At 39.2% G+C, this 12,709-nt stretch overlaps 1 protein-coding gene across 1 annotated transcript in view; it reads right to left on the bottom strand.

The window, feature by feature from the left end:
• lamb2l (laminin, beta 2-like) overlaps positions 1 to 12,709 on the bottom strand; it is a 61,635-nt gene that overhangs the window by 38,182 nt on the left and 10,744 nt on the right. Inside the window, 1 exon segment of the mRNA XM_063887698.1 lies at positions 10,482 to 10,561. Coding sequence (XP_063743768.1) covers positions 10,482 to 10,539 — 58 coding nt within the window. The 5' untranslated portion in view covers positions 10,540 to 10,561.

Here is a 12,709-nt window from a genome sequence, read left to right as displayed (position 1 = left end):
AGAGTACTCTTTTTAATGATATGATTTCATTGTGTCAAGAGGGATGGCATTCTGCTTTCTAAACACTGGTTTTAAAGAGACCTAACTGATAGGGTTCTTCCACACAAAAGGAGGAATACCACTCTCGTGGTTCTTGTCTTGTCCATGAGTTTATAGTTCTTCTTTGATACAAGGTAAAGACGAGGCTACCTTTGTTCATAAGGAAGAATAAAAGGGTCATTCATATTTTGAGCTTGTGAAATGATTTCCACAAAAACATTCACAGCCTGCAATTGTGTATTACTCTTTTTGTGCATGAGGAGAAAATGCATGCACAAATCTGAATGAATGAAATTACAACAAGTAGAGAACTCACAAAAAAGCTTGTGAATGAGTGATTGCATTTTGCATTTGTAACTGTAAACATATTTAATGTGTGCTTGTATAAAAACATGTTTTGCAGACAAACATTTATTGTAACTGTACAAATATGTGTGCATGTATCATTACATTTTTGCAGGAGTGTTTTCAACAGTGAGGTTTAATAAGTCTAAAAGATGAACATTCATTTCCTTAGTATAACGTTTAAAGATTTAAATAACCAGTTTTTAATATAAGATAGATAGAGATAAATATCCAAGCAGCATACTTATAGAACTGTTAAGTTTGTCAGTTTAGGTGCATAATGAAGTTGTGCAGCTGGAGCTGTACAAATCTTTTGGGCCATTGTGAAAAATGTTTGTGCACACAGATATAATTGAGCATGGGTAAAAGTTTAGCAGCTGCAAAAAGTGTTTGTGCATGTGTCATAAAACTTTTTTGCAGGGATAATTCCAATAGTGAGGTTTTATTAGTTGCATGTTTGAGTCACAAGCACCAATTTTAACCTTTTTTTACGCCTGAGATAATAGCCAATCATCATATAGAAATGTTGACACGTCCTTGGACTCAGTACGCATCTATGTGTCAACCATGCTAATAAACAAAACTGCCCTATAAACCTCAACTTGTTTAATACTGTTAGACTGCTATGCTGTACTATAACCAATCACTTAAGATAATATCACAATAATCTCTGCAAAAAGTTCCTCGGTTCACACACACACACACACACACACACGCACACACACACACACACACACACACACACACACACACACACACACACACACACACACACAATCTATTTCTGTATATAAATATCTTGGCTCCAGTTCAAATGAAAGATTTAACAGAGGCAGATTTTCTGAATTCCTGTGAAGCATTAACAATGCTTCACTGACACTGTTTGCCTTCCTGCCAAGTACATCATCCACTCAGCCTCTAATGTGACTGCTCTGTATGAATACTGTATATACTGTATATGTAAAGATGGATTCAAGTAAAGGGAGACACACAGTCACTCATAGGCAGGTGTGCACATGCAGAATTGCAGATAAATGGGCCAGAAGGCAAACCTGTGGATTGTAGATAAAGATCAACACACCCTAACCAAACATAAAACACAAGGCAGTGATCCAATACTCAAACCGAAGAATGTAATGTGCAGATATAGTGATACAGGCAGTAAATACAATGGTATGCCGTTATAAGGTAAATTAATGAATCATATTTCCTAAATTAGCTCACTTTAAGAGGTATAATTAGGCCTGTATGAGTGATTCTGGCTGAAAATAAGGCAAAGCTCCCACCCCACTACTCAAACATCCTCTCAAAGAATACAGAACTATAGAAACTGAGCTGAGCTGTATTTCACCTGACCTCAGTTTAGAGGTATGACATTACGCAACGGGTTTACTCTCTGGTCAAATAACCTGCCATACATACGTAATGCTCAGTGGAATAAATGGAAATCTTCAGGAGAGATCAGGATTGTGGAAAGTAGTTGATTTGTAATCTATTACAAAATTCCTAAATTAAGAAGTGCATTTTATTTCCACCCCCTAAAATACTTTAATTGAAATGTTTTGTTTCATATGAATAATTAGATCTACTCATTTCGGTTTGTATAAAAAAACTCAAATCTGTGTTGTTACTGATTGACTGATTTCTTCTTCAAGACAAAGTGATAACAATGATAAAATATTCTCTTAGAGGGATAATTATTCCAATTAAAAAGCCCATTTCTCATGTTATCTTAATGTAAAGCCCCAGATTAACCGCTCTTAATTTCTTGGCTCCCCTGACTGACTAGAATCACCATTAATCACACTGCGGTTAGCTAGAACACCAAGTAATGCTAAGACATCCTCTCGTGACACTCTGTCTAGACACGCATCCCTCAGAAGTCATAATTTTACCTCAGTTTTAATTACCAACTGAGGTTTGTTTTTGAAATAGACCACACAAGCATGAAATGCTGCAACTTTTTTGTATGGTGTTCACAAAAGCGTTCCTTATAAAAGGCTTCCTCCAATCTGTCAGACTGCGCTGAAGTAGAAGGAGCTGGTGTTTGTGATCATAATTACACGGCCAAATCATCATTTATGCACACACACACGTCACATGTGTTGCTTCTGACATATGAGGTCTAACAGCAGTGCTCGCCCCCCTCTCTGTGTGGGCCGCAGCAAACATATCCTTTACTTGGTTTCCACCTGCCCCTACTAGCATGAAGAACGGACAGAATGTGTGCATTGTATTGCTTTAACATACTGATGTCACTATTTTCAGGATTTTGTTTATGACCGTATTTGTGTTTATTCAATAGATCATTCATTGATTGTACAAATGTGCATGGAGTGTAGTTGTGGGATATTTTTAACTTAAGAACTTGTATACAACAATGCAGCCCAATACATGAAGCACCAGAGGGAAGAGGATGCTCAAGTGTGACTCTGAAGTACGGTGGCCGACAAGTGCAAACGCGATACAAAACACTTACATTACGAGAAACATGCAGCGGTTTCAAAAACAATGCAAATAAAAAAAGACTTATTACTTAGTAAAAGTGTTTCTTAACCAAAACGCTCAAAATACAAAACGCTGCAAGAATTCCAAAACACAACGGAAACGGGGACAGTAAAAAGTGATGCACACAGCTGAGCAATTGGCGTTCTGGGATTATAAAGTGGTCATTGTTGGCCAGGCTCCCTACATGCTTGCTAATAACATATCTAAAGAGTTGGTTCTGCCAAATTGATAGCGTTGTATTTAGTTAACCGGATAGCATCAGATTTGGACAAGTTTGTGCAGAGGAGTTCACGATATAAACTACTTGTGAATTCTGGATTGATTTTGCCTGTCTTTAAAGCATGTGTGATTCTCACTTTCAAAGAACAAACCGTTATGGAAGGGGAAGAGAGAAGGGAGATTGATCCCGGATTGCGTTATTCTCTAGATGGAAAAAAAAATGTAAATATAAAATGCTGCAATTGGTTGCTTAATATACTATCCTTGATATATCTAGGCGACTTGCCCAAGTTAAGTCTATGGGCTGAAACACTGAGCTGGTAGAACTATTTTAAACAAACCAACAAATGTGCCTTAAGACACAAAAAGTGTAACTGCGTTCTATGCAAGACTTCTGACGTCAAATAGAAGGATGAGATACAGAAGTGTAACCAGCCAGTTGTACAGATGTTGTTTGAAACCAGCTGGCTTAGTGTGTGATTACAGTACCTGTGGCATGTAACATACACACACATGCACAGAAAGCAGATACACAAAGGGTCTCAGGTAAACACACCCTGGGGCATCTCTTTCTCCTGTGCGGCACTATGGCAGGAATGCAGGTACAGAAAGGAAAATGTTATTCATTAGAGGAAACATTCCAGGTGTCAGAGAGGTGTACGCAATTGCACACTCGAGTTCTGCATGTACACACACTAACGGTACAGCGGATTAGTAATACAACACTTCTGTTGGACGTGCAACGCAGTGGAGGAAGAGGCAGGAATGTAAATATGCCAAGGGTTTTTACATTTGGAAGTCAGCGCAGATAACAAGCTCTGAGATCCTTGTTTTGTTTTGTTTCTTGTACTTTGGAGCTTTTCTGCAATGCAATGCAATGTCTGTCAAGGGATTTATTTAGTTGAAATTCGATGTTTTGCAGATGACATTCTGTTCTATTTTTCTATTAATAAATGCAATGGTTCATTGCTTTTCTAAGTATCTGGTTGATTAAACTTCGAAAACATAGCACCACTTGTTTTATCTTATCGTAACTTATTTTACCTTTCCAGTTCAATTCTACCGGAAACTGTGTGCAGATGACAGAGGGTTAACTTGAAGCACACAAAAACCTAGCAATCAAATGTTGGTGGAATCTTGAAACTGTAATCTCAACCAATGTTGTTAAGTTTATTTGCATGTTGAAATGAAAGTGAGAAGTGAAGCAGGACAGACGGGGATGGATACCCGAGCCTGACTGTGCGAACTATAAATGTCTGTAAATGATAATAATCAAACTGCGGCTCTGCACCACCAAAGCAAATTAAAATGTGTAACATTTGCTTCTTTAAAGGGGATATATTTTGCTCATTTTCATGTTCATTTTAATATGTTGTTCCTCTACTGTGACATGTCTCCATGCTGTAATGTTCAAAAAGCTCTTTATTTTTCTCATACTGCCTGTGCTGCAGCACCTCTTTTCACCCTCTGTCTGAAACCAGAGTCCAGTCTGCTCTGATTGGTTAGCTGGCCAGTTCACTTGTGAGTGGTCAACAGCTTAAAGATGTCCTGCCAATTGGCAAAGCACCTAAATGTGTCGGTGAAATAGCCAACAGAAGCAGAAGTGTTACATAGTGATGTCATTATGTTATTGAAATAAACAAATGAGTCCAATGGAGGCATTTCAGGCAGGGGGGGCTGTGTATGAGAGAAACTCCCTATGGAGGGAACTTTGGGATTTTAGCCTTTGAAATACCATTTACATGCACAAAAACCTAAATAACAAGCTAGGTGTATGATAGGGCCTCTTTAAAGGCAAGAACATGCAAAATATCCCTCTGTACCAGGGTAGGAATTTCACGGCGGCCATGACAGCCATGGTCATCATTGCCCCTCGGTCTGGCCGTGATGCCCCAAAAATAATTGTAAGTTTGTACCCTGTTACTTTTAAAATGTCGAAGTTGCTTTCAAAGTGTCAGAGCAGTGGTCTGGGCTCTGAACTGCATTAGTCCTTGTAGCTTGGATTGGTTGCGCGCACCCGTCATCGTCGCATCATTCAATCATCATTGCAGCGTCTCGCTATAAGACTACAAGGAGGCCTCGTGTCTCTTTTTGTCAGTGAGTTTATTCACTTATGAGACAGGTTACTGTCGTCATTAACCACGCCAAAACAACAAAGAAGTATGTTAATTATCACTCGCACAGATATATACCGTTAGCTCTCCCATAGCATTCCCCCGTCTCCCTCTCTCTAGGAACCTCCCTTCCCCTCACCCAGTATGTTCAAAACTGGTGGGGCACGAACAACTTAATAAAGGCTTGTTGTTCCTTAATACATGAAGTAAAGAGCGCTGTCACAAAGCAAAACTTAACAATAACAACAACCGTGATGCCTCAGCATGAAAACATCAGACTGTAGGAAAACACAGACACTCGTCACCGTGGTTACAATAGCAAGTAATCCATCAGATGGAGAGCCTAAAGGCTAAACACAGACATCAAAAACTACTCTATTCGATGCGCAGTGTAGTAAAAAAGTGATTTGTTTTCCATGTCATTCCTGGGTTTTTATTATCAGAAAGTGAAGTTGTTTATTTGTAAGCTCCAAATCAAAATGTTTCCCTAAATGGCCTTTGTGCCCTAAAAACATTTGTGGCACAAAAGGCCAAATGGCTTTGCCCCGAAAATGACGAAATTCCAAGCCTGCTTTATACATGTTACTATAAGAAATGTGGTTTTGCACAAAGTGAAAAAATGAAGTCACTCCCACATAACATGACATTATTGTATACACTTTTGGTACAGCAAGAATAAATGGGACAAAAAAGAGGCAGCTCCCTGATGAAGTTAGTGGTAAATCATTGAGAGATGGCATAATGTGTAGCCTGCTCCAGCAGCTTGCATTGAACATGCTGTACATTTCCACAGCTGTAGTTGCATCAGTGCAACATTTCATACAGCACAATCTGAAATAAAGTGTTCATTGTTTGTTCTTTGCTGCACTATTTGATCAGCTAAGCCTCCATTAACAGAACTTCCTGATGTATTTGCACAATATACAGTGGGGCAAAAAAGTATTTAGGCAGCCACCAATTGCGCAAGTTCTCCCATTTAAAAAGATGAGAGAGGCCTGTAATTTTTATCATAGGTATACCTCAACTATGAGAGACAGAATGAGAAAACAAAATCCAGGAAATCACATTGTAGGATTTTTAATGAATTTATTTTCAAATTATTGTGGAAAATAAGTATTTGGTCAATAACAAAAGTTCATCTCAATACTTTGTTATATACCCTTTGTTGGCAATGACAGAGGTCAAACGTTTTCTGTAAGTCTTCACAAGGTTTTCACACACTGTTGCTGGTATTTTGGCCCATTCCTCCATGCAGATCTCCTCTAAAGCAGTGATGTTTTGGGGCTGTCGCTGGGCAACACGGACTTTCAACTCCCTCCAAAGATTTTCTATGGGGTTGAGATCTGGAGACTGGCTAGGCCACTCCAGGACCTTGAAATGCTTCTTACGAAGCCACTCCTTCGTTGCCCTGGCGGTGTGTTTGGGATCATTGTCATGCTGAAAGACCCAGCCACGCTTCATCTTCAGTGCCCTTGCTGATGGAAGGAGGTTTTCACTCAAAATCTCACGATACATAGCCCCATTCATTCTTTCCTTTACACGGATCAGTCGTCCTGGTCCCTTTGCAGAAAAACAGCCCCAAAGCATGATGTTTCCACCCCCATGCTTCACAGTAGGTATGGTGTTCTTTGGATGCAACTCTGCATTCTTTCTCCTCCAAACACCACGAGTTGAGTTTTTACCAAAAAGTTCTATTTTGGTTTCATCTGACCATATGACATTCTCCCAATCCTCTTCTGGATCATCCAAATCCCCTCTAGCAAACTTCAGACGGGCCTGGACATGTACTGGCTTAAGCAGGGGGACACGTCTGGAACTGCAGGATTTAAGTCCCTGGTGGCGTAGTGTGTTACTGATGGTAGCCTCTGTTACTTTGGTCCCAGCTCTCTGCAGGTCATTCACTAGGTCCCCCCGTGTGGTTCTGGGATTTTTGCTCACCGTTCTTGTGATCATTTTGACCCCACGGGGTGAGATCTTGCGTGGAGCCCCAGATGGAGGGAGGCTAATAATTGCTCCCACAGTTGATTTCTTCACACCAAGCTGCTTACCTATTGCAGGTTCAGTTTTCCCAGCCTGGTGCAGGTCTACAATTTTGTCTCTGGTCTCCTTTGACAGCTCTTTGGTCTTGGCCATAGTGGAGTTTGGAGTATGACTGTTTGAGGTTGTGGACAGGTGTCTTTTATACTGATAACGAGTTCAAAAAGGTGCCATTAATACAGGTAACGAGTGGAGGACAGAGGAGCCTCTTAAAGAAGAAGTTACAGGTCTGTGAGAGCCAGAAATCTTGCTTGTTTGTAGGTGACCAAATACTTATTTTACCGAGGAATTTACCAATGAATTCATTAAAAATCCTACAATACGATTTCCTGGATTTTATTTTCTCATTTTGTCTCTCATAGTTGAGGTATACCTATGATAAAAATTACAGGCCTCTCTCATCTTTTTAAATGGGAGAACTTGCACAATTGGTGGCTGACTAAATACTTTTTTGCCCCACTGTATGCAAACATGTAGAGGGAAGGCTGAAGAATGTTATAGGGAAACTCTGTTGCATTTCCTTCATGGCAGTCTAACATATTCATTCACTCATTGATCCATTCATTCAAATGTAGAGCAGGACATAAGACAATGCTCTGTTAGCATTGCCCCGCCCCCCCACACAAGTACAGTTAATTATTACCATAGAGACTGACCCAAATACCTGTGTGTAGGCCAGTTAGGAGAGGCGGAATCCTTAATCAGTCTCCATTTCTAAGTGTGTGGGTGGCCAAAGTTCAAGAGAAGAACTTAACTTTTTAGAATCACAGTTAAGTCTCCTGAGAAACCAAAACACAGAAACACACCAATCCAGTTAAACAAAGCACGTTTAACAGTGGCTGGGCACTCTGTGTGAGTGTGTGTGGCCCCTCAGTCACCAATTAACCCTGCGAGGGCCCATTCTGCTTCGGATCCAGCACTGCTGTCAGTAGCCCATCATTTACTACACATTCCACAAATACCCCAGATTTTCACAGGTTCCAAATCCTACGAGCTGACCTAATAAAGCCGGGTTTGCACCACCACAGAGCTTATACATGAAGAGAGGGATGGGGCTAACCTGCTGCTAAAACTGATGCACAGTGCAACAAATCCACAATGAGGTATGGAGGCATAGTGAACACCTCATTTACTAAAGATAGTGAGACAGTGACAAGGTGAAAATGACAGGTAAATTATCGTATATGAAAACATAAATTGTGTTTTTGTATATATTGAGTGTTCTTTTATTTACACCTTTTCATGTGTATGCATATAATGTAATGTATGCATACACATATTTTTATATATATTTGTATATTTTTCATTTATTATTTTTGTTGGCAGTAATGAGAAATACAATTGAAAATATCATCAACCTCATCCCTTAAACTTGTGAGGTTTCCACCAACCCCTGAACCCCGATGACCGTACAGTGAAGGGAACATCAGTCAAGTTTACATCCAATTACATTGCACATCTCTAATGAATTGAACATCATCTGTGTTTATTTCCTAAATATGTTTCCATCACAGCATTCTGCTCAGCCAAGTGTAAAAACATCTTAGCTATATTACAAAATGTTTGAGTGTTACTCTTTTTGTATGTGCAACTTTATGAATGAACATACAAACAGAGCGACCTACCACTCTTGTAAATTTCTCCGCTGTGGGACTAATAAAGGATTGCTGATTCTGCACCAGTCACACCCAGTTGGAAAAATACTTAGCTACAATATATGTATCATTACACGCCTTCTGGTTAGCTCATTGTGTTTGTATCACAAAGCTCACCTGGAGTGTGTCCTCATTAAAGAGTCCAACTTGCTCTACATGGTGGTGAACATAGTGTGACATAATTATTATCATCATCATTTATAGCCCAACCCCCCTATCATCTTGACTGGACTGAAAGGAGACGTCAACTTTAGCAAACGAGAGTTTAATTCTCTCTTAAAACCTTCACTTCCTGTTCCCTGAAGTAAACACAATCCAGTACAAACCTCTGCGTGTTATTGCTCAATCCTGTGATTAGCGAGCATGAAATAATGATGGATTACACCTAATGACACTGTGTGGGAAGAGTCTTTGAGGATTTCCTAGGGCTGTAAGTCTACTCGAAAACAACAACAACAGATATATGACAGGGATGGAGGCCTGTTCACACCGGCTTCAGTAATAATTAACATGTTTTACATTTTACAGCGCTGCTGAGGAATTTGCACGACACACGATATGGGCTTTAAATAAAGAATGTGACTGCTGCTTTAAATCTTTCGGTTCTACAGGAGCTGTTGCACTGCTAAGGTTACAAAATGTAGAGACAATACTTTTTAGGGTGTGTAATATTCCAGATTATTGGTTTTTTAATAATTTGTTAAAACTCAATATTATAAATTATTTTCAATTTCTCTTTTTGTCCTAAAACATTGTCTATTGTCAAGCGATAATGTATCAAATGTTTTCTTGATCAACAGGTGTGAAAGCTCTGTGATTTCTAGCACACAAATAAATATCATTTTTAGTTAAGTCAGTATAGGCCTAATAAATAATCATAATCGGGTAGATACAGGATGAAAAGAAGTGTCTTGTGCTACATAAAAACTGTGGAAGTAATGTTTTTAACTCGCTTTAGAAACATAAATATACCGTAATTTCCGGACTATAAACCGCTTCTTTTTGCACAAGCTTTGAACCCTGCGGCTTATAGTCCGGTGCGGCTTTTCTATGGATTTTTCATGATTTTTGTGATATCGTAAGAGGTTTTGTTTTGGTTTGTTCCGCTGTTGTACGGCACTACATTGCCTGGCGGAAGGGCATGTGATCAGACACACAGTCAAGGGGGAAAAGAGTGATATGTTGGTCACATGTCCGTCCGCCAGGCAAAGTAGTGCCGTACGAATTAGCGCGAAAAAGAGACTCGATTAGCAAGAGCAAGACGAGGACCGTAATTTCCGGACTATAAGCCGCTACTTTTTGCACAAGCTTTGAACCCTGCGGCTTATAGTCCGGTGCGGCTAATGTATGAACAAAACAGGATTTTCCCCTAATTTTATCTTGTGCGGCTAATATTCAGGTGCGCCTTGTAGTCCGGAAAATACGGTACTATGAATGAAGTATATTAAAAAATCACAATCAGCAGATGGTTTTAACCAACCAAAACGTCCTTTTCCAGGCACTCTCCAAAATGAGATATTAAAGCACTGTTAACAGACAGAGACAAAACTGATATTGGACTCACCCAGCGATAGGAGGCTCAGGTAAACAGCCATGGCGGGCATCATGATTGCTGGATGCATGGACACCAGGCTGTATCTCCGGCTGAAAGAAAAAAATCACACATTATTTGAGATTGTGAATATATAATCAATAAGCTTCCTTTAGCCCAATACCCTCAAATTCACTCCAGGTCATTACATTTGGCAATCTCTATTTCCAGTAGAATAGTTTCTGTTTTATGAATCTTTGTCAAAATGGAACTAGAAGTGATTATTTCTGAGTGTTTTGCACTGTTAGTAATAAACATTTTCACTATCAATTTTATTGCCAATTATTTTCTAGATTAACCGACATCATTTGTTCTACAAAAGTTTAAACAAATTATAATAATCCCAGTTTCAATTCTAAATGTTTTTGTACTATTAATGTTGTCCTATTCTAGGGGGGTTCGGGGGGTAGGGGGCAGTTAAAAAATAATTGACAACCTTCACGTCTGTTTTTCTGTCTTTAGGACTGTAATTCTCTAACAAAAAGCTTTTAAAAAATGTTTAAATAATCTTTGAAGAATAATTACTTAAAAGATGCCACTGTAGGTTAGAAGTCTTCTCAAACAGTCCCGATTATGTTCCGACAGAGAGGAGAAAAAAGGCCTCTTGTATACTTAGGCTCCACAAACACAGATACCTGCTCAATGAATAGGACAGAACACAGTGTGTGTGTGTTTTGTCAGCACACTCATTGGCAGGTGAGAACACACAATGTTCATGTCACACACTAAACCAATCTGACCTCCGAGACAAACACAAGTGCTTACAGGAAGTGACAAACTAAATGGGAGGACTGACTTCACAGCTAGGACTGCTACTGCAATTCAAATGAGCCTCCAGTTTTAAATAATTCTTCCAACAGCTTAACCTTCCTCAGTAATCCAGGTTCTATCTAAAGCAGGCCTCTGTTGGAAAGCATTTTTCACACTCTGCTTGGCAATAAGAGGTCCATGTGGCCCCCCCGCCCACACTTTTAGAAAGAGGCACTGAGGAGGGACCCCACAACGTCTCCACACTCAGCTCAGCACATTTATGTGAGTTTTAATCCATTGACTGCCTCCATAACAATACATAATATATATAGCCTGAATAAACTTGGATTACAACGTGCTGTGTTAGCAGCTGGTGCAATTTATTTTTGCTACATCGCTACTTTTTCTTAATAGTTTGGATCTACGGCTTATTATGAGAATGCTTCAAAACACTACATTTATGTACATGTGAAAAAATGTGAAAACACTTTCATTTCTGCACCAGAGGCTTCCTACAACAACATCTGAAAGATAAAAAAAGCCAGTTTTTTCTATATTTGGGCTTTACAGGGTTAAGGTTATCTTGCTTGTTGGGCTAGGCTTCGTAAGTTAATTATAGATTTAATGAATGGTAACCCCATTTCTTATAAAAAGATAATGAGGTATAACAGTATAAAGCTCCCCAGGAGTCAGGTGGCAGAGAGCTGGTACACTGAATTAAAACCGATACAGAAACATACAATATCTGCGGAAAGCTGTGGTGGCCACTCTGGGCAAAGCTGTTTTAAATGCAGCGCTAGACTTCCTGCAACCAATCAGAATCTTTGCAAGCGTGTACTTCATTAAAGATTAAAGCTGCTTTCCGTCTTAACCACATAAAACGGACATAAAAACAAAGCAAGAATGCAGGATGAATATTGTTCAGTATATTTTTAGATATATAAGGACAGAATTGAATAGAAACGCCCCCTGGATGCACAATAATTGCACGTTGCCTTTTCCAGTGTAAAGTTGGCATTGAGCTCTTACTAATTGTTAAAGAATATTTTAATTCCAGATATTTAACATATGATTGGAACTGTCCAACACATAACTATAATTGATCATTTTAAAAGTAATTTAATCAACAAAAAGGCACATGTTTCCTCTATAAAATAAAACATACTATAGATTGTGTTGTAAACAAAGATGTTTTTTGAGGTATAGGGTAACGGTCCATCTTTTCATCCATTAATGCCCTTAATGCTGGCAGTAAAGGAGTTGAAATGAGGTAGGGGCTTTTAGCACTATGGTGCAGAGTGGAGTGATCTGCCGAGAATTGAGTTTGCCACTTAAGAGCCCTAGAGATGAAGCAACTGGTAAATTATTTTAAAAAGAATATTACAACAATTACCCTTGTGAGATCTAAACCCTGTTATGAGACGTTCAAATTAGCATTAACTAACTCCAAG

This window comes from Eleginops maclovinus, chromosome 1 (genome assembly GCF_036324505.1).
Source record: "Eleginops maclovinus isolate JMC-PN-2008 ecotype Puerto Natales chromosome 1, JC_Emac_rtc_rv5, whole genome shotgun sequence".
Lineage (NCBI taxonomy): Eukaryota > Metazoa > Chordata > Actinopteri > Perciformes > Eleginopidae > Eleginops > Eleginops maclovinus.
Note: the sequence above shows the minus strand (reverse complement) of the source record. Positions and strands in the feature narration are given on the sequence as shown.